The sequence below is a fragment of the Talpa europaea genome (genome assembly GCF_964194135.1).
Source record: "Talpa europaea genome assembly, chromosome: 7".
Lineage (NCBI taxonomy): Eukaryota > Metazoa > Chordata > Mammalia > Eulipotyphla > Talpidae > Talpa > Talpa europaea.
Genome location: NC_140074.1, coordinates 96,197,743 through 96,217,141, shown reverse-complemented (window position 1 = coordinate 96,217,141; position 19,399 = coordinate 96,197,743). Strand labels below are relative to the sequence as shown.

Sequence of the window (19,399 nt, the reverse complement as noted above, 5' to 3'; positions counted from 1 at the left end):
GACTCCATGAGACAGGGTGAGTACCTGTGCAGGAAGCCAAGCTGATGGCACTGCAGGGCCCTTCGCGCAGCCTGCAGGCTCTGCTGGCTGGTTCCACGGTCCTCGGCATGCTTTGGGTAACAGAATTATTGCTATTCACTTGTGACCTCCAGAAAGAAGAGGCAGGCTCCTGGACCCCAAGTACCCATTGAGCAGGGTGGCCTTGGGAATGTGAAGGAATAGAATTATATCTGATAGCTCATGTTTTGGGATGTGGGGAGCTACCTTTGGTTCCTCCAGACACCCTCAAAATCATATTTATTTTTTTTTTAAATCAGACGTAAGAAACAATTTCTGTTCCAGGCCATTTACTTTCGATGCCACTAATTAATGGCAGCCCTATAGGCTTTCATAGTGGCTGGCCTTCCCCTCCAGCAGGCAAAAGTCTGTGCCCCAAGATGCCTAGAATTCCAGGGTTCATCCTGAAGGAAGTGTAAGGGTCCCCTTACACTTCTACAGCTGACATAGCCAGGCTTGATGTTAGCTGTCAGGGTGCAAGAGGCAGCCCCCAGGTCTAATAGACAACTCCCCCACACCCCCACCCTGCAAAGGACATTGCCCACAGGCACTCTCTTGGGTCAAGAGAGGGGTGTTGCTTGGCATGGAAGTTGAAAGTGGATTAAAATAGGCACAAAGTCAAAAGGCAAAGATCAAAAAAAAAGGCCAAAGTCACCACCTGAAGGGAACAAACACAATCTGTACCACCGACATTTGCCACACGGGCTGGAGAGGGCAGTTTTCTGCAAAACTCCAACCTCGAGTTGGCAGTGACAGCAAGGAGCCAACGGAGAACACTTGGCAAGCCCAGGGAGCTCTGGCGGTATGTGTCTGTCTGGGGCTCATGTATGTACACGCGTGTCGGGGGCAGGGCGCCATGTCAGAGGGCGGTGCTCTCAGACTCTTCCTCTGAGTCCCTCTTCTCAGTCACCGAGTGTCGCCGCACGTGCTCCAGGGGACTCAGGCGGAGCGTCGACCCGAGCTCTACGTGGATGGAGGGGATATCAAACTGGACAAGATCTGCAAGTTGGGAGAGAGTGAGGTGGCTGAGAAGGGGCGTCCGGCTAAGGGGACACTGGTGGCAAGCATACAGCCAGCATTGGGAAGCGGCGGTGGACCAGCCACTGAGGGCCAGCTCATTTAGGGGCCAGCTTAAGCATTCTCTTGCAGGACTGGCCAGTTTGCTGCTACATTACAAGCCTGTAGGACAGTTTAGAGGATCTTGCTGGACAGTTTAGAGGAACGCTACACAGCCTCCCCAGGAAATGTCAAGTTATACTGATACCCTCTACTCAATTCCAGTAGGAGGGATGTTCTCTAGGTGGGTCTCTATCCTTTGGGGATTCCATGTCTGCATTTAGTTCCCTATAATCCTGCAGGTTCAGGGTATGAGATATGGGGAAACACCCCATTTCCTGTGAATGAATAGGGAGTCCTGGCATGGTGCTCTCTATGACCTGAAAATACATTCTGGGTGGTTGATGGAGGTGGGGTGGAGGGGCTTCTTCAGGACCCTGAATGTTGGGGCAAGCTGCTTCCCGACTTTGGAAAACCCAGCATAAGGGAAGCTACTCAAGTTCGGTTCTTACTGGGAGCTTGAAAGGTCATTATTTCTGGGCGCTGATCAGAAAGAACAGACTTGCAGTAACAGGGTTCAACCTCTGTGGGATATGAGCAACTGCGAGTGGGCACAGACAATGCGTGTCCTCAGAGCCAGCAGCCCCGTGAGGAAAGTGGTATGTGCTGGAGTTACCGCTCCCAGGAGGGGTCTGGTGAGCTCATTGATTCCCAGGAGCTAACTGGGCCAGGAGGGAGCCAAGAACCACAGACCCTGGATTTCTACGCTGGAGTTATCTCTTCCTTAGTCTCCTCAGCCTGCTGACAAGCTGGGCCCACAGCAGCACTCAGGTTGACAGAGGAAATGTACCTGCAAGAGGGATAGCCCTAGGCTAGACTGGCAGGGTGGGGGGGCTTCATTTTTGAGGGAGTTTTCAAAAACATTCAGCTCAAGGAAAACCATAACAGGTGGACAGACATACATGATACAAACATGGAAGCTCTGGGACATAGGACCTTCTCTCTCGTCCCCCTTCCCTCCAACAGGCCTCATCCCAGCCTGTCCTTATGCTGCCTGACAAGCAGAGACTGGGGGTCTGAGGCTCAGCCTGGCCAGTGCCACTTCCTCCTCTGTCCCAGAGCCTGTCTGTGCCCTTCCTCTCTAGTACCTACGTGACAGGCAGCCTCCTATGGAGGGAAGGCAATGCCCTAAGTGGATTCAAAATCCCAACTCTGCCCGCGCCACATGTGGGAATGTGACCTGAGCTAGTTTACCTTCCCTGTGCCTCAGTAGTCAGGGGGCTGGAATGATGATTTCAAGGAGAGAGTGCAGACACCATTTCAAGACTGCAGCCCCAAACAGGCATGAGGGGAGCGAAGCAGCTCAAAGGGAGCCAGGGAACAGGAGTTGGAGCTACCCCACTGGCATGGGGACCCTTGTTTTGGAAGCAGCTCAAAATGACTACAGGATTAGCTTTCAGGGGTACTAGGGATTGAAATGGGGTGGGGGGTTTTACTCCAGCTGCTATTCTACTGAGACTGAAACATCTAATTCCTTCTGGCCTCTTTCATGTTCTTTAGACATGAACCTGGTATAGACAGAACCTGGTATTTAGACAGAACCTGGTATAAATGCTCCCCAAGTGTTACTGAGTTGAACAGGAAGGATCTGGCTGGGGAAAAGCAAGCTCACGATGAATACTAATACTATGGATTCTTAAGGATTTGCCATTTGTTTCATGCTAGGCTTTGCATCTGAGAGTGGAGTGCTGGGGCACGTGATACAGAGAACAGTCCAGGCCATGTGGGGGGGTAGTGCCCACTGTGACAGGTGGCCCTAAGGACACGCCCCGAATAAGGTGTGTATGGTGAACACTCTAGCAGGCAATCCACTGATTCAGATTTGTGGTGTGAATACAGGTCTATCTCCCCTCAATTCTGAGTCAAAAGGAAAGGGAATGAAGGCAGGCTGACAGCAGGTGATTCTGTTGAAAGGGAAGGTGGGGAAAAGAGCTCAGCCTGTCTGCTCATCCCTCCTCCCCTCAGATCCTAACTGAAAGAAAGACATAAAAAAGGCCAGTGAGCCCAAGATGTCAGAGGACCTCATGGATCTGGTCATTTCCTGAGGCCAGAGACGAGAGCAGCTGCCATGCGGTTGGCCTGGGCCACATGCAGAGAGCAGAGCAGAGAGCTGCCACCTGCCTAGCCGGGGAGAGGGGCAGGAGGCAAGGCCGGGGCGCTTACCCTGAAAATCCCCCTCACACGTATCCAACACTGCGTCACTCATGTCACACAGCTGCAAGAACACAATGATAGGATTCGGAGAAAGGAATAGACACGATGAAACAAGTACGTAACAAAACCGCCAAGTTTCACAGGCCGATGGGCCACACTGGGTCACTGCAGATTACACTGGCCCACAGACCTGTACGCACAGGACAGGACCGCAGCCTGCTGCCAAGACGGTACACAAAACAAGTATGCGGGGCTGGGCCTTAGCTAAAGTCAGGATCCTGAGCTGGCGCAAAGGAAAGTGGATCACTGCCTTCCTCCGACACTTGTGGGGGCACCATCGCCAGTGCTTCTGTTGCCCATATATGCCCCAAATTTCTCCTCTCCTGTTTCCATCTGTTTCTCTGAGTGAAGGCCCTGCTCATTCACTGCTTCCAGCCTCAACGTGGCCTGCGTCCCTGTCTGGGGCAGGCTGATGTGTGGGGAGGAGAAATTGAAGGGTGACTATGACTGTGAGCCTGAGGGCAGCAGGCCTATACCCCCACAACCCACAGGGCCCAGCCTGCACCACCCAGACCTACCCGTGGCCTGTGGGAAGTGGTGCTCACTCCTTCAAGGTGGAGCTTTCTGAGGTTTTTTTTTTTTTTTTTTAAAATAAGCCTCAGGCTAGATGAGCATGTACAGCTCAGCAGCTGTACTTTCAACATTAATTATCCAAAAATAAATAAGCCAAATTCACGGATGGCTGCTTCGCACAATATTTCAATCTCCGGACCCCTCACAAATACTCCAATTGGACAAGATGTTTCCCAAGTAACAAGGAGCTGACCCCAACTCAACCTTCCATTTAATCAAGGGGAAAACATCACTCTCAGAGGTGGTGGGGATAAAAGCATGATTGTTGTGAGAAATCCCAGTACACCTAGGACCCAGGACTGCACTGCCCGTGTGTGTGTGTGTGTGTGTGTGTGCATGTGCGTGTGTGCCTATCTGCAGCATATATGTGTACATATCTGTGTCTTTCTAGTGTGGTGTGTAAGTTTATGCAGTATGTATGTGTGTGTGTGTGATGTGTGAGTGCATCTGTGCCTATCTGTGGTTCCCGTGAGTGTATGTGTGGGATGTGTTGTGCACGTGCTTGTCTCTGCAGTGTTCTGGCTGTGTGTCTGTGAGTCTATGTGACGTGTGTGTGTGTGTGTTCCACCTTGGGTTGCCTCCCCCTCTGCTACTTGGCTCAGCACCAAACAGACGAGCGCAAGCTCCCCGCCCCCCGTCTGGGGCAATGGTGGGCTGGCTCTGTTCTGAGACGCTGCTTTGCCGCCTGCACAGGGAAATGGCCTCCACAAATATACCCTGACTTTCTAATCTCATGCAGTCAAAGTGTCTGGAGAGATGGTTCAAAAATGTCCTCTTTCCAAACCAACAAATAGTTTTCACTAAATGTGGTGTGTGTTTATGATTTCATGCTTACACATTTTTTATTTCTAGAGGAAAATAGCTCCATCTTTGATTTTACATTTAAAGCAAAACTAAATTTAGTAGTTGTGGGCTTGTCCAATTAACTCCTCCAAGAGCCAGGGGGATGCTCATGTTTTCTAAAACTGACCCCTCTCTAAATATCTCTTCCTAGAGTTATAGTTCTCTAATAGGGCTGACTTCATTTATAAGAAAATGTGTCTTTGGTTCTTGGCCTCTGTTTCCAGGACCAGGACTTGTACCTACTGAGATGCCTGGGCTCCAGTGAGGAAAGCCTGGAATACCTCACCTGTGCTTTGATGGTGGCAGTTCTGCAGTCACAATCTGGCTCCCAGTCTCTCCTAAAGCACCCTCCAAAGGACACAGGGTGCTCAACCCGGGAATTAAGGACAGAACCCAAACCCTGGGCTGGGAGAAAGCCCCTAAGAAGTCCCTCCTCAAGACAGCGTGGCTCCAGGGCTGCCTCATGGGGAGGGAGGCATGTCTCCAAGGAGACCGTGTTGGAAGCCACACACGATGCCCACACAGTGCCCCCTGACCAGCAGGGGCTTGCTAACTGCAGCAGACTAACAATCCCTCCCTGTGGCACATCCTGCTAAGGCTCATGGAAAGATGAGAGGGAGTGTGGGGTGGTTACCTGTAGACATGCTTTCCCCCGGGGACATGCCGTCTAGCACGGGGTGCTCCGTGGACTGTGGACTAGAGGCTGGGAGGTTTACTGTGGGAGGCTGAGGTGGTGGCAGACTGGGTCTCTGCCGGGGCTTAGGGGTGGGCCTCGATTTGGTTAAAGTGCTTGTGAAGACGGAAGGAGAGGCCAGGGGAGGAGCTGCAGCCGGGGAGAGCGGGCCTGAGGCCAAGGAGTACCCCTGAGGGTAACTAAGTCCGTAGGGTGAAGGGGTGCTAGGTGGGGTGGGGGACAAGCTGAGTGGGGATGGCTGGCCGGCGGACTGGTCAGCCATAGTCCCCGGCTGGCCAAAGGGGACCTTGGGTGGAATTGGTGCCAACTTCTTAGAAACTGAAAGAGAAAACACAACAACAAAACACAGTTGTTCAGCGTAGTCTGTCCGTGAGGCCTGTCAGCACATACCTCACACCTCCTACCCCTGGTGCCCACCCCCGGCTCTTACCACACTGAGAACAGCCAATACAGTCTTCAAAAATTACCCCAGAACTGCAGGTTTCCATATCTGACCATCTGTTAACTAATTTCTCCTCCTCGTCTCTGAATGCCTGCCATGATCTATACACACACACACACACACACACACACCAAGCCAAACTGGAGAACAAATTTCCCATCCACAGGCTGATGTCCCAGTGGCCTCTAGTCACTGCAGAGTGGGGAGAGGTATCAGGGTAGAACCTGCCCAAGGGTTCTTGGCTCTAGTGACCATGACAAATACCAAGTCCTTCGGCCACAGAAGCCCAGTGCCTCCATCACTCTGTCCTTCCCCTCAATCCTGAGCACCTGCCTCAGTGTGTCTTCTTTCAAGAATTATACTTCCAGGTGTAGATACACGCAGATCCATTGCATTTTTCTAAACACATCATTGCCCCAACCCCCTGACATTGCCTTCATTTTCCTCTTTTTATTTACTTAGTCATACCACAGAATGACAAATACATTATAATTTTAAATGAAAATGAATTGGTAAGGATGGCAAATTCAAACACTCAGAAGAGCCCATCGATAGTAAACATCTTAAAATAATAACTAATCTATCAGAATTAAGGATGGGATGGCTTTGGATAGCACTAAATATAAAAGAAATTGTCTTTTAAGACTCCCAGGTGCCCCAGGGACCCATCTCTCCCCTACCCTCACCATTCTCCATGGAACACAACCACTCCAGAGACCTGCCTGCGCTGCCCTGGCTCCAGCAGTGCCCATGTGGTGGTTGCACTTGATAATCCCACCAACTTGGCTGCAGATTCCCATTTCACCTGACCCACTATGTCCCCTGAACGATCTGTTTAAACCTCTCCTATGCAAAGGGAGGAAGATTTTCTTCACAGCACTGTAATCATTCAGCAGGATCAAGTATGGAATGTCCATAGAATCATGACATATAATAAAGCCCCTTCTTGGCTCAGCTTCCTGAGCCCGGGGTAGCTTTCCCAGCAGCTGCCACTGAAGCACAGAGCAGCCAGGGGCCACCACAGGAGTGACCGCACTGGACGAGAAACTAGCAGTGAGCTCACGAACGTGTTAGCATTTGACCATGCCTTCTAAATGAGCTGGAAGGGGGCGGCAGTGCCATTACCAGGATGTTGGTGATGACATTTACTAGGGAGTGATGTAAAACTGTAGGCACACTGTCAAAACCTGAGGTGGTTAAGTACATAAATCAATCAAAAAGCTAAGTAGTAGTGGAAGGTAGAGAAGACAGTTCTACTTTTCAAATGGTGGCTCTGAAATACTGAGTGCCACTTGTAAAAGGGACCTGAGCCATTTTAGGCTGCATTCCTTGCACAGGCCCAGTGTGCTGTGAGAACCAAAAAGGTCAACCTGCCCCTGGCAGCAGGAGGTTGACTAGCCTCACCCCAAAGGAGAAAACAATGGCTTCATCATCACCCTGCCTTACAGGGCTGGGAAGGGGGTAATGAGCTTGTAAACAAGATGCTAAAGAACCAATATCTGTACTCAAAGAAGACCTGTTGGTGCCAGAGAAAAACGCTGAATGTCAAAATCCCATTGCCACCAACTGCCCCACACATCCCCACAGTGCCCCAAGGCTCACAGTACAGGGCACCACCTTATACTGCAGGTCCACGTCTACCTTTCTGGTGAGGCTATGCCTGCCACTCTGATATACCCTCCGTGCCCAGCACAGAGCTCTGCACATAGTAGGTGCTCTTAAATGTTTGCAGAATGGATAGGGAACTAACCAGATGGTATGGGGTGGGTGAGGGCAGAGTTGATAGTGGGATTGCAACTTCTGTCTGGGCTGGTAAGAACCTGTCAAGAAGGCATATGTGGATAGTGAGCCAGGCCTATCCCACAGATTCCAGAGCTAAAGCCACACCTGAAAGCTAGAAAGGCTTGAACTGAGAGCCAATTAAACACTGTGCTGCTTTGAAAAAGTTAAAGACTGTTCAGAGATGATGAAAGGTGAAAAGCAAACAAACAAAAGTCAGTTCCCCACTTATGAATTACCACCGCGTCACCATGCGGTGTGTCTTTAGTTTTGGGAGTCATATTGGAGTAAATGAACAAGCCTTTTACACTGTGTCCCAGCAGCAGGTTTTAGGGTAGATGCTCATGGTCAAGTGTAGACATTCTCAGGCCTTTCCAAACAGAAACATGCAAGGTCAGGACTTGATCCCCTCTTTCGTGTTGCCTTCTATAAGCAGCAGTGTGAGGCCCCAGTTGAGGGGGCAGGGGTGGTGGTTCCCATATTAGACTCTGTACAATGATGGTGGGGGCTGGCAGGGGCCATGGAAGACATATATCACTGCATAGCCATTTTCTGCAGAAGTCTGGGTGCACGGGAAGCAAGGCCCAGCATAGGTTCCTAATGAGTCCTCTGTCCAAATGAGTAAGCTGAGGAATAATGATAAAATGATCCCTCTAGGAGCTGTAATGCCCAGAGTAGAATTTTTCAGTAAGCCACATGGTTTCTAAAAATCCATACTAACTGAGGGAACAGACCGGTCACTTCCGACTGCCCAAGACCCACGCAGAGGGCGCCACACCATACCTTTCCGCAGGGTGTGAGGGCTCTGGTCTGCAGGTGGCTGGCTGGGGCCTGCGCCTGGTTGTGCCCCTGGCTGCGTTCCCACACAGGGTGCCCCCTGGTTGGAGCCTGGACTTCCTTTCTGTGCAGATCCTGGAGAAAGCTCCTTGCTTTTGGAAGTGCTGAAAAACAAGCACACAGGACAAGAGAGGCAACTGAGCAGCACCTGCATGACTCCCAGGCCCATGTGTTCCCCTGTGCCAGCTTGGTGTGTCCCAGCTCTGGTCTATCAGGCAAAGATGCTCCCAGAGGTGACTGTCCCTTCTTGGGCCTCTCATGGCCAAGGTCCTGAGCCCATGCCCCTGCACTTAGAGTCAATGCCAGCTCCAATTCCCTACTTCCATGGTCATTGCACACAGAGACCATGAGCAATGTGACATAGGGTCCCTGAACTCCCCACTGTGATCAACATGGGGATTCTAGGACATTCTGATGTCCACGTCTGGTCTCCATGCTCTCATCCCTTCTGTATTCATAGGACACCAGACCTAAGAGGACTTCTCAGGAGCAGAGTGGACATAATTGGGCTCACACTGCCACACCTTCATGACTTTCCAGCTCTCCAGCTGCTTGCCCAAGGCCTCCATCACACCCCTAAGTGTGTGTGTGGTGGTGGTGGTGGGGATTCTGGGACCATTCTACAAACTCAGTAACATCTGCTAGCTGATGGTAGGTTGACATAGTTCCTGACTGTGCTCCTAAACATGGGGCAGTTCAAGCCAGTCTCCAGGCTGGAGGGGTGAGGGTTGACATTAGTGAGGGCCTCTAGGGCCCCTCAATTTGATGAGGGGACACTCTGGATCACCAGGTCCCAAAGAGGATTCACCCTTCAGTGTTGGCTCTTTCTCAGGGTTCCTCCCAAGGTGACAGTTAAGACAGCTACTTAACTCCACTCCATAGACCAGGGATAGTAAAAAACTCACTGGCCACCCACCCCACAGCAGACTTCACTAACTGATCTCCATACTTCCCTCCCACTAAGGGCTCTCACTCAGTTTAACATAATGCTCCAGACAGCCTCTAGCAAATCAGGGGAGGTGATCTTGGAGTCGGGGAGCTACATGCCACCCTTTTACTTAAATAATGATGTGCTCAGGCAGGGCAGAGGGTGTGTGGGGAAACTAAACTCTTTGCAATGGTTAGTGCTTTCCCATTAAAAAAAAAATGCTGCTGGGGCCTCCCTGGTGGCGCAAGGGGGTAAGATGCAACCAATGAATCTTTCTGCTGCCACTGCAGCACAAGTTTGATCCCCGGCCAGGGAGGTGACCCACATGGCACAACAGACCTCTCCTGTCTCATCTGCTGCTCCCCTCAGCAATGTATTTCAGTAGATCTGCCTGTTGTGCTCCCCACTCTCTCTCTGGTGAATCCTCTCACCCCCCACACCTCTTGCCTGTACCCCAGTTCTTGCATGCATAAATAAATAAAATCTTTAAAAAAAAATGCTGCTGATTCCCACTAGGGCACAGTAAAGATGCTGCAAGGGAGGGAACTGGACTGGAACAGCCAACATTATCGAAGCACGATTCATTTCTCTATGTGAAGAAATGGAGAGAAGATGACATTCAAGGAAGCAGTAAATTCTTTCCAATGGGGATCAGAGCAGGTCACCCCAAAATGTGTCACCTTGGCATGTTATTTTACACTAAAGTTAGTTAAGGAGTATTAGAAGAACACTCTCACACTCCTTTGTCCTTGAGATGAATTCCCCATGTGAAAAAGCCCCCTACCTATAAAGGAAAAGTAGAAGTCATCCGTATCACCAGACATAGGAAATTTATGAAGGAAGCTTTGTTACTTCTTTACTGATCTATAAGCCCAAACTTTTCTTTCTTCCCAATTCATCTTTGTCATTTCTCAGAGTCAAAGATCTCTGGGACTCCCATACATATGAAATTCATTTTTTTCTACAATTCATCTGTCTTATGCTAATTTAATTATTAGGCCAGCCAAAAGATGCAAGAAAGATAGGGGACAAATTTCCTCTCCCCTCTCTATCTCCTCTTCAGGATGAGTTTTATTCTATATCCAGGAGATTCCCCAAGGAAAAAGCCATTTCATCCAAAGGAGCCAGAAGAATAACAATTCTCTATTCTGTTAAAACAACATCAAAAGCAAACACAGGAAACCCTTGTCTCACTTTGGTTGAATAAGAACTTAACTTTTATTCTTCTTGAGAACCCCAGATATTAACACCAAATATCTATCTAATCTTCCATCCTTTCTGTCACCATCAAGAAGAGGGTAAAACAAAAATGAAAAAACATGAAACAAGCAAATAAAAATTTGCTTTACTGGCGGCTGGGGGGTACTAGACCTTTCTCCTTTTCTCTAGATATACAAGACATCTGTCCAGGGAATTTAGGGACCCAAGAGCTCATCTTTCCTTTCCCTCCCACCTGATTCACTTTTCCCACCGCAGAAACAAGTATTTACCTACTGAGCCTTGTTCCTCTCTCTCCAGCACAGGTGCAGCTGACCCAATGGGGAGAGGTAGGGTGTAAGGAGGTTGTTAGGAGAGCTAGATGGATGAGGTACGGTTATGCACATTTGTGGGCAGGTTAGTTCTGGGGACACATGATTTAGTCAATGAGCTGGGGTAACCAGGGGCAGAAAGCAGAGTTTGGGGTTAGGGTTAATGCCAAGCAGATGAACAGGAGGTGGAGGCTGAGCCTGGCTGAAGAGCCACCAGGCCTGGGCAGGATGGACCTGGGTGGGGAATGGAAAGCTGGGATAAGCCAGAGGGAGGGAAGGGCCTGCCATCCTCGGGGGAGGGGGAGCCGTAACAGGAATCCCGCAACTGGAGGAAACATCATCTGGGCTGCAAATGTCCAGAAAACAGAAAAACAAAAACAACAACAACAAAAAAATGGAACACCTGTTTGTATCAGGAGGACTCCATGTTGGGAGAGAGAGTGGTCACAGGACAGGTAAGAACACCAACACCCAAAGGACAGCTCGTAATTGATCACCCAGGAAAGAAGGGCAGAATGAGGTAGATGTACAGGGCATGGAACTGGCCTTTTAAGTAATCTCAACCGGGATCCATGTTCCCTGCCTGAGAGTGACTCTGCAGGGGCACCCATCCACAGTATTCCAGGAAAACCTTCAGAATCTGGGGAAAGCCATCTTTGAGGGGCATTTCCTAGAAGTAGCAATTATACACCAAAAAGTCATTCTGTACCCGTCTCATTTATAAGGAAAATCATGAGGCCCGAACAAGGGAACTGTCCCAGTAAACCTTGTGTCTGTCTGCCCATCTCCTCCTGAGCAGCCTAGTGGGCGCAGAGTGTTTCTCCATGAACCTGCTCTCCCCTACCCCCATCTCTCAAGCTGGCGTGAAGCCTGCTGCATGCCCCACCAGGACAGTGTCTGCTCGTCCAGAGTTTGCGCCATCTGCAGCAACCCAAGCACATCCAGCATCAGACTCCCCTCCCCAACCATCACTGTGTCCTTTCTAGTTTGTCATTTTCCCATTCCACAGGGAACGTTCCTTCCACCCACTGAAGGAAAAGAAAGGCCCAAATCCCCTTATTTAGGAAGTTTGCACTTATGTGTGTTTGTGTATGGGTGAGTGTTGGTGGTGATGATGGTGTGCATGTGCATGTGTCTGCTTCCCCAAGTTACCAAAAATTTTCCAGCAGTGATAATGGAGAAATGCTATATCTGATGCAAAGTAACTTTCCTGCTTCTCCAAATTGTTTTGTTTAAAGCAGAAGCAAACAGCAACACCCTTTCCTTGAGTAAGTCCCACTTCCAGAATCCCCTCTGACCATGACCTTTTCAAGGAAGGGTCGTGGTCGGTTCCTTCAGACCCTGAGCTGTCATGATTTGCCAGTGCCTGTTTGCCCACTGGGACGTAAACTCCTCAAGGGCACAGATAGCATACTCACCTTTGGCTGGACACAGTCCTCTGTAAATGTTCACTGAACTAGTGATGGAGCAAGCTCATTCCCTTTTTTCTTCTAACGTAACAGCAATGCAGCCACCCAGCACAGCATGCTGAAAGGTCACCAGACCCAGCATGACATCACCACCATCCTAACCAGATTTGCACCCATTTTTGTATTAAAAATGGCCCCTGTGAATCTAAGGTAAAGCAAAGGGAAAAGACATTAAAATTCTACTTTTCAAAATAGGGAAATTATAATGGCAGAGGCAGGGAGAGATGCAGAGTTGGAGAACTTTGATTCCTCACACTGCTGTAGCAAGCTGCCACTTTATACGTTTGCTTGGGAATGCTATTCAGACTGGGCTTTCTCTGACAATCCAAGGTACTGTGGATGATTTATTTGGTGCCAGCACGATGCAGGAAGCCAAGCATGAATGCTTAGAAATGGGGAATGGGGTTGGACAATGACCAGATCCAAGAGGCCTCCAGAGGGTGCAGCAAACCCAGACACCCCCTGCATCACAGGCCAGCCTGCCCCCGGGCTTACCTGGTCCGCTCAGCCCCGGGCTGGGGGCCCAAGCTAGATGGAGAAAGTGAGGGCACTGTGGGGCCATCTGGGGGCTGCTCCAGAAGGGGCGATGGCAGAGGCGCAGCAAGCTCGGCGGGCGGGGCGGGAGGCTGCATGGTGGGCGGGGCGCAGGACGCTTTTCGGCCGGCAGAGGAGCCTCTTCGAGCCACCCAGGATGTGTCCATGACCCTCACGCCCATGCTGGCGAGGGACACAAAGACATCTGCTTACCCACACATGACAGGCGACAGGCTCCCTCCCCCACGAAGCGGACACATTCAAGCAGGTCTGTGTTAGAACAGCAGCGCAGCCTTAGCACCCACCAGGGGCCAGGAAAGCGAGCATGAGGCCGTGCCCCCTGGAACAACGTCGCTTTGAACATCCCGGCTGTTTGGGATGGGCCTCGCACCAGCAGCCCTGACATGGCTGGCAGCTGCCTTCCACCCTTTGCCAAAGCCAGCTGGCCTTAGACTAAATCGCCGACAAGCTCCCTGGGCATGAAATCCAAGCTTCCCCAGAGCAGGATGCAGCCTGTCTGGGGGCATTCACTCCTCCCGCATGGGAGATGGAGGTGGACATGGCAGGGACCAGGCAGCATCAGATGAGAACATGGAACTGATCAGCAAGAGACAACCAAATATCCATTCTTCCTCTTTCTGTCACTTGGGGGTCTACAGCATAAGACCCATTGAGGATTCCTGCCCTAGCTGCAGGAACCTGGCCAAGCCACACCTCTGGAGGCCACACCCACTTGTCTACACTGCAGGAATGAGGCTGATCATGACTAGGGTTACTCCCTGCTCCAATTCTGTCTTAATGATGGGAACACAGTCAGCTTCAAGTAAGTCGGCCAAGCAACCAAACACGGCACATTCAGCCTCGCAGAGCCTCTAGGCACAGCTTCCTTGGTTCTCAGAGATTGAACATGGCCTCGTGGCTACCAGAGGATACCGTACCTTTGGATTTTCCTAAGGCTGCAGGGACAGAAACATACAGATATTAGTGTCAAAAAAACTATGCCTTCCTATGGACACACAGGCTGTCTCTTGTCAAGGCCAGGGTCTTAAGTGCTGGGCTTCTATTGTGCCATGGAATTATTTCAGTTTGGTTGGTCTCTGCAGTTAAAGTGATTCTTCTATTTGTATGAGTGAAATCTTATCCTTCCAAGCACACAGATTAATAAAGACAGCAGTGGAAGAGTAGGTATTGGTACATGTAGGGATTGGATGGGAAGGAGAGGGTGTCATAAGGGAGAAAAAAAAAATCAGTGAAACTAGTCATCTGCTTGCTTCTAAGTTATATGACTCAGAAGGCTGTCAATTCCCTTTCTTTGGTCTAGAAGGTAACTGGTATGGTAATAGTCAAGACCTTCACCAACAAAGGAAAGAGCTAATGTTTAATATGAAGGGCTGTACAAACACCCATGCAGTGAGAAAATGTACTCCTGCTGGTGTCTGCCTCTTCCAAGTGTATGCACAGTGGGGTGTGGCTTTGAGAGTTATTGTGCATTTACTCACACCCACATGTGGCAGTTGAACAGATTTGAAATCCTGCCTGCCTAAAAGTCCTATTTCCTTTGTAGAAGTACAGCAAAACTAAAAAAAAAAAAAAAAAAAAAAGTAAGTAAATAAACCCAAAGGTGCAAGTGTAGAGATGAACTGCAGCAAGTAGGATTTGGGTCCTTTAAGAATAAGTCTCAGGGAGGTACACTGTGGGGAAGTCGATGGGGACTGCCTCCTGACACTTCCTCTGCAGCATCCCCAGAGACGCCAGCGCCATGAGCGAAATTTCTTGTCTCTCTTGGATGGCTCTGAGGGAGTGGAGATAGCTCTTTCCAGCACCCAGGAGCTTTCAAGCGATTTTAGGTCTGAGATCCTCCACCTTCTACAGCGATCCAGAATCACTTGTGGAGGCCACTTAAATCTCTGGAACATGATCCATTTTCATCCCCTGATATTTACAGTAGGCTGCAAGGGAGTGAGGAAAAGACTATCAAACTATGCTCTTTGGGCTCCCAAATTTATTAGGATAAAAAGAGCAGAAAGTTGAAGAGTCCACTTGGGGAAGGGAACTGATACCACAGAGCTGCAATGGTGGGTGAGCATGGCAGGCTTGTAATGCATTTCCCATGGCGATTAGCAGCAGGGGAGCCCTGTAGGAGGTAAGCCTTACCCTGTTTTCCCTTCCTTACCCTATTCTCATTCACTTAGAAAGACTTCTCTCACTGGGGAGAGAGGGGCACTGGCTGCAGATTCAGGGCAGGTGGGGGATGCCTCCCACTTCCAATGGCATCTTCCATGATCACTAACCTCAGACAACAGGTCACCTGGTGATCTTTCTCCTGGTTTACCAAGGGAAGGTGCCAACGAGGGCAATGTGTGTGGACGAATATGACCTGTTACATAGCAGCAAAATGTCAGCAGCCAAGAAATAAGAGCTAACCACACACTTCTGCTTTTACAAAGAGACTGCCGTGGCATCTGTAATGGCTACTATCCAACTGAAACTACTTTTTGATGGGAGGCAGCATCACAGAGAATAAGCATCGAATGTTGACTGACATTTTCAAAAAAGCAATATAAATCTTTATAGAGTGAATCAATCACTAAGGCAGTAGCAATGCTTTTGGAGATCTACAAGTATATTTATGTTCATAAGCAAAATGGATTAATAGTATCTTTAAATGTCTGAATGTCTAGATAAAACTCAGCCCCAAAACAAAAATGATAAAGTTAGTTGGCATGTTGCCAAGAAGGGGAATCTACTCAAAGGTGGAGGAATATAACCAGAAGTTAGTATCAGCAGTTCACAAATTTGTATTCATTGTTTTATCACATAAAGCCAGAATCAAGAAACTGCTTGAATTGCAAGTGTAATTAATTAAAACAATCAACGCCAGCAGAAGTCATTGCACAGCCTGGCTGTCAGAGATTTCCATGGTCCACTGCTTCTAGTTAAAACAGAGAAATTTGGTTTTCCGATCCCTTTATAGATGAATCAAGGCAAAGCAAGAAGACAGAGACCAGGAAGAACCTTCAAGGAGCAAAGGATTAGGACAGCAATAAGCAGGAGGCTGGAGGGCATGGCAGAATCTAGGAGAGCGCTCAGGCAAGCCGCTTTTGGTAGGAAATGAAGACCTGCAGCATTTGGAGAGCTGACCCCCTCCTCTCTTTCAGAGTAAGGAGACAAGGGTCAGGGTACCCAGAATTCTCACCCCCTTATCACTGGGATTCAGATGGGATTGGCCATTCTCATTTTGGTACAGTAACCCCACTGATGTATAAGCTGCCCTGTTTAACTCCTCCAAGTCTACCAGGACCTAATATTAGCATGCAACCTATCATAAGCCACACTTTATACTTTTCATGAGAGAGTATCACGGAATAGGTTCAGCAACAATGCAGGCCTCTACTTCTGCTAAATCGTTCACTGATCCAGCAGACCTCTCTCCTTATTACACATGAGATCTATGACTTTAAAAATCAAGAGACCAAGGCCTGTTTCTCCTCCTCTCTGTACCCCCAAACTGAAGTCTGTTGGAAGATCCTCATTCCAAGAATATCACTGAACAGAAGTTTGATATGGGATATGGACCATCATAGGGTTTAGTTATTTTGGTTTCTTTTTTTCCTCTCCGAAGGACAAATGTATTTGCCATGTTGTTTTTAAGTCCTGATCAGGAACAATCCTAGCCAGAGGCGTCAGCCAGTAGAAAGGTTTGAGGTACTTGAGCCTATAGAGATCAGGAAGGTTTTGAGTTGTGGTACTAGAAATCAGTTATATTTGGTAAAAGTCAGCCAGCAAAGGGAAAAGAAAACATAGCAGCTGCCCAAATTGCCACAGAAACCTTTCAGGAACAGTTTAAGATGAACCTGGTGGCTGGACAACAGTGAGGAGAGGTGGCGAGGCGTCACCAGATGGTGCCCAAGGTGAGTGAGAACCTAAAAATGCTAAAGGAGCTTTGGTTATACTAACCCAGGGAGGCTAGAATCAGGTATTTCTCAGTTCCCCTAGGGATGATTTCTTTCCTAACTACATAGCAACAAAGTTTCTTCACCTGCCAGCTATAAATAAAGGTTGGAATCCTCTGGCAATATTCCACAAACATGGTATCGGCATCCGTAAAAATGTAAACCCTGAAAACATGGAAGCTGAAGTGGGGCCCGGGCCAAGAATATACCCCTCATAAATCCAATCTCAAAATAGGAGTCACTTTTTCCCTTGGTATCTAGGCTGCCTCTCCTGGTAAGCCCACCTTCTCAGAAGTGCAGGCTCTATGCGAAATTGATCACTGCAGCGTCAATCTGTGACCTACTCCCTGCCAGGCTCCCTGTGCTGTGTGCAGCCCATGCTCTCCCAGTAAGGTCTACAGAGGACGCTGATAGCCACAGTCACCAATGCAAGTCCCTTGGAGCACTGGTCCCGAATGTCTTGTGACAACAGGCTTTGTGAGAGAGGAAACTCAGGAGGTAGTGCACGCCACAGCCCTTTGTGGACTTAGTCACTTACAGTAGCATGTTAAAGCCTCTCAGAAGTCCTACGCTGCAGACATTAATTTAAATTTGTTGAATCATGTGTTTCAGGGACTCACTAGCCTCAAGATTTCCATCTTCCCACCCCATTATTTCAGAGTGGAGATAATATTTCACAGAGTGCTGTTCAGATTGCTCTCAAACCCTTCCCACTGAACCTGTCTATTCAAATGACTGAGGATCTAGTAAGGTCCAGGTGGGTGGGACAAGCCCCGCTGCAGAGCAGCTCTGTAGCACAGGTCAAGAATGAGTCAAACACCAAAGTGAAGTCCAAGGAGATCACTGGTTCTGGTGTACATACCCTCATAGATTTTAGGGGTTACTGTCAACTAGTTCTGACAGAGGACCTCTAAGGACCACACCACTGAGGAGCATGGGAAATAGAGAAGCTGCAAGTTGGTCTTCTCAACATAAAGAGCCAGGGTAACTGGGATCTCCATGGACAAACTGCCACCCACTGGGATCCCAGGGTCTGCGGGGAGCATCACAGATGCTGTTGGGGCCTTGCCACCAGTGGGTGTATGGGTTCAAGAGGCTGGAACTAGGCAGGGGCAGTGGGGCAGGCATGTCAGTCAGCAAGGCAAGTGCAGAGAGCATGGGACAGAGAGTCAGGAGGAGGCAAAGAGCAAGAGAGGAAAGCAGGCCCTAAGAGAACCAGCAGGTAAGGCAGGGAATAGGAAGTACGGAGTTGGCCAGGTCTGTCTGGAGGGAAAGGAGGGAGAGAGGAATAGAAAGGAGGGGATAGCAGCTATCAGAGGGTGAAGATGGGAAGCCAGGAAGGATGCTTCATTGCTGACATCATTTCTATTCTTGCCTCTGACCTTGACCGTCATTCCCTCTACAACCTTAGCAGAGTTGGGAACACATTTGACAAATGCTCACAACCCATGGGTCCATCAGAACAGGCAAGAGCATGTAGGCATCTTGGCCAGCTCTTTGGAGGCAATATAAAAAGGACATTGCATTAAAAAATATTTGCTGTGGGCCTCCCCAGTGGCACAGCAGTTGAGCGCTGGGTTGCGAACTGCCCACAGCCTCTGCAGCGCCAGTTCAATCCCCGGCTGCTCCCCGGCCACCGGAGAAGGGTCCCGCATGGAGCGCAGACCTCTCATGCCGCCCGCTGCTCCCCTCAGCAGTGTGCTTCGGTCCTTCTGCCTGCTCTGCTCCCTGCTCTGGCTCTGGTGAATTCTCTTACCCTCCTGTGCTTCTGACTGTACCTAGTGCTTGTATAAATAAATAAATAAATCTTAAAAAAAAAAAAAAATTGCTGTGACTAGGAATGACACCTCTGCCATTGTCAGAAAAATAGAAGAGATTTGCCAGTTACTATCAGTAATTATTTAGGACAAATAATTCAAGAAATAAAATCATTACTCTATAAAACAAACAAACAAAATACAAACAAGGCATCAAAAATAAATTAACCCACCCCCTGAAATTTCCAAGTGGGAATTCAGGGGTCTGCCAAGGGCACAAGTGTGACCCATTCAGGACTCTGTCTCTGTTGTTCAGCAGTGCTGGCACAGTGAGGATGGTCTGCACAGATTCCCCCTGTACATTAAGCCAATGTTCATTGCTAGAATAGGAAGGTTTGATTTCAATTTTTAAAATGGCATCATTGTCAAATTCTTTATTCAGAATGGCACTTTTTTTTTTTTTTTTAATGATTCAGTGGTTCTCAACACTAGATGCATATCAGAGCATCTGGGACACTTTTAAAGTTTATCAATGCCCAAATCCTAAGCCAGACCAAATAAATCAGCTCGGAAGAATAGGAGCCAGTGGCATGAGGAAAACATTAGTATTCTTTTTTAAAGTTTCTTCTGACTGTCTTTTGTGGCCACCACTCTCAAAACTTGGTAGCTTTTTA

The 19,399-nt window shown here is 48.9% G+C and overlaps 1 protein-coding gene across 3 annotated transcripts in view; it reads right to left on the bottom strand.

Moving 5' to 3' along the window:
- Window positions 1–916: 916 nt before the first annotated feature.
- The window catches only part of ARHGAP44 (Rho GTPase activating protein 44), a gene marked incomplete at both ends in the record, with an annotated part of 144,862 nt that continues 126,379 nt past the window's right edge, over window positions 917–19,399 (bottom strand). For 2 of the 3 annotated variants that reach the window (XM_084236841.1, XM_084236842.1), the window contains 4 exons: window positions 917–1,056; window positions 5,438–5,815; window positions 8,502–8,659; window positions 12,977–13,198. In XM_084236841.1, the coding sequence (XP_084092967.1) occupies window positions 917–1,056; window positions 5,438–5,815; window positions 8,502–8,659; window positions 12,977–13,198 (898 nt within the window). The remainder of the gene's footprint in view (window positions 1,057–5,437; window positions 5,816–8,501; window positions 8,660–12,976; window positions 13,199–19,399) is intronic. The other variant, XM_084236843.1, reaches the window with a different exon arrangement.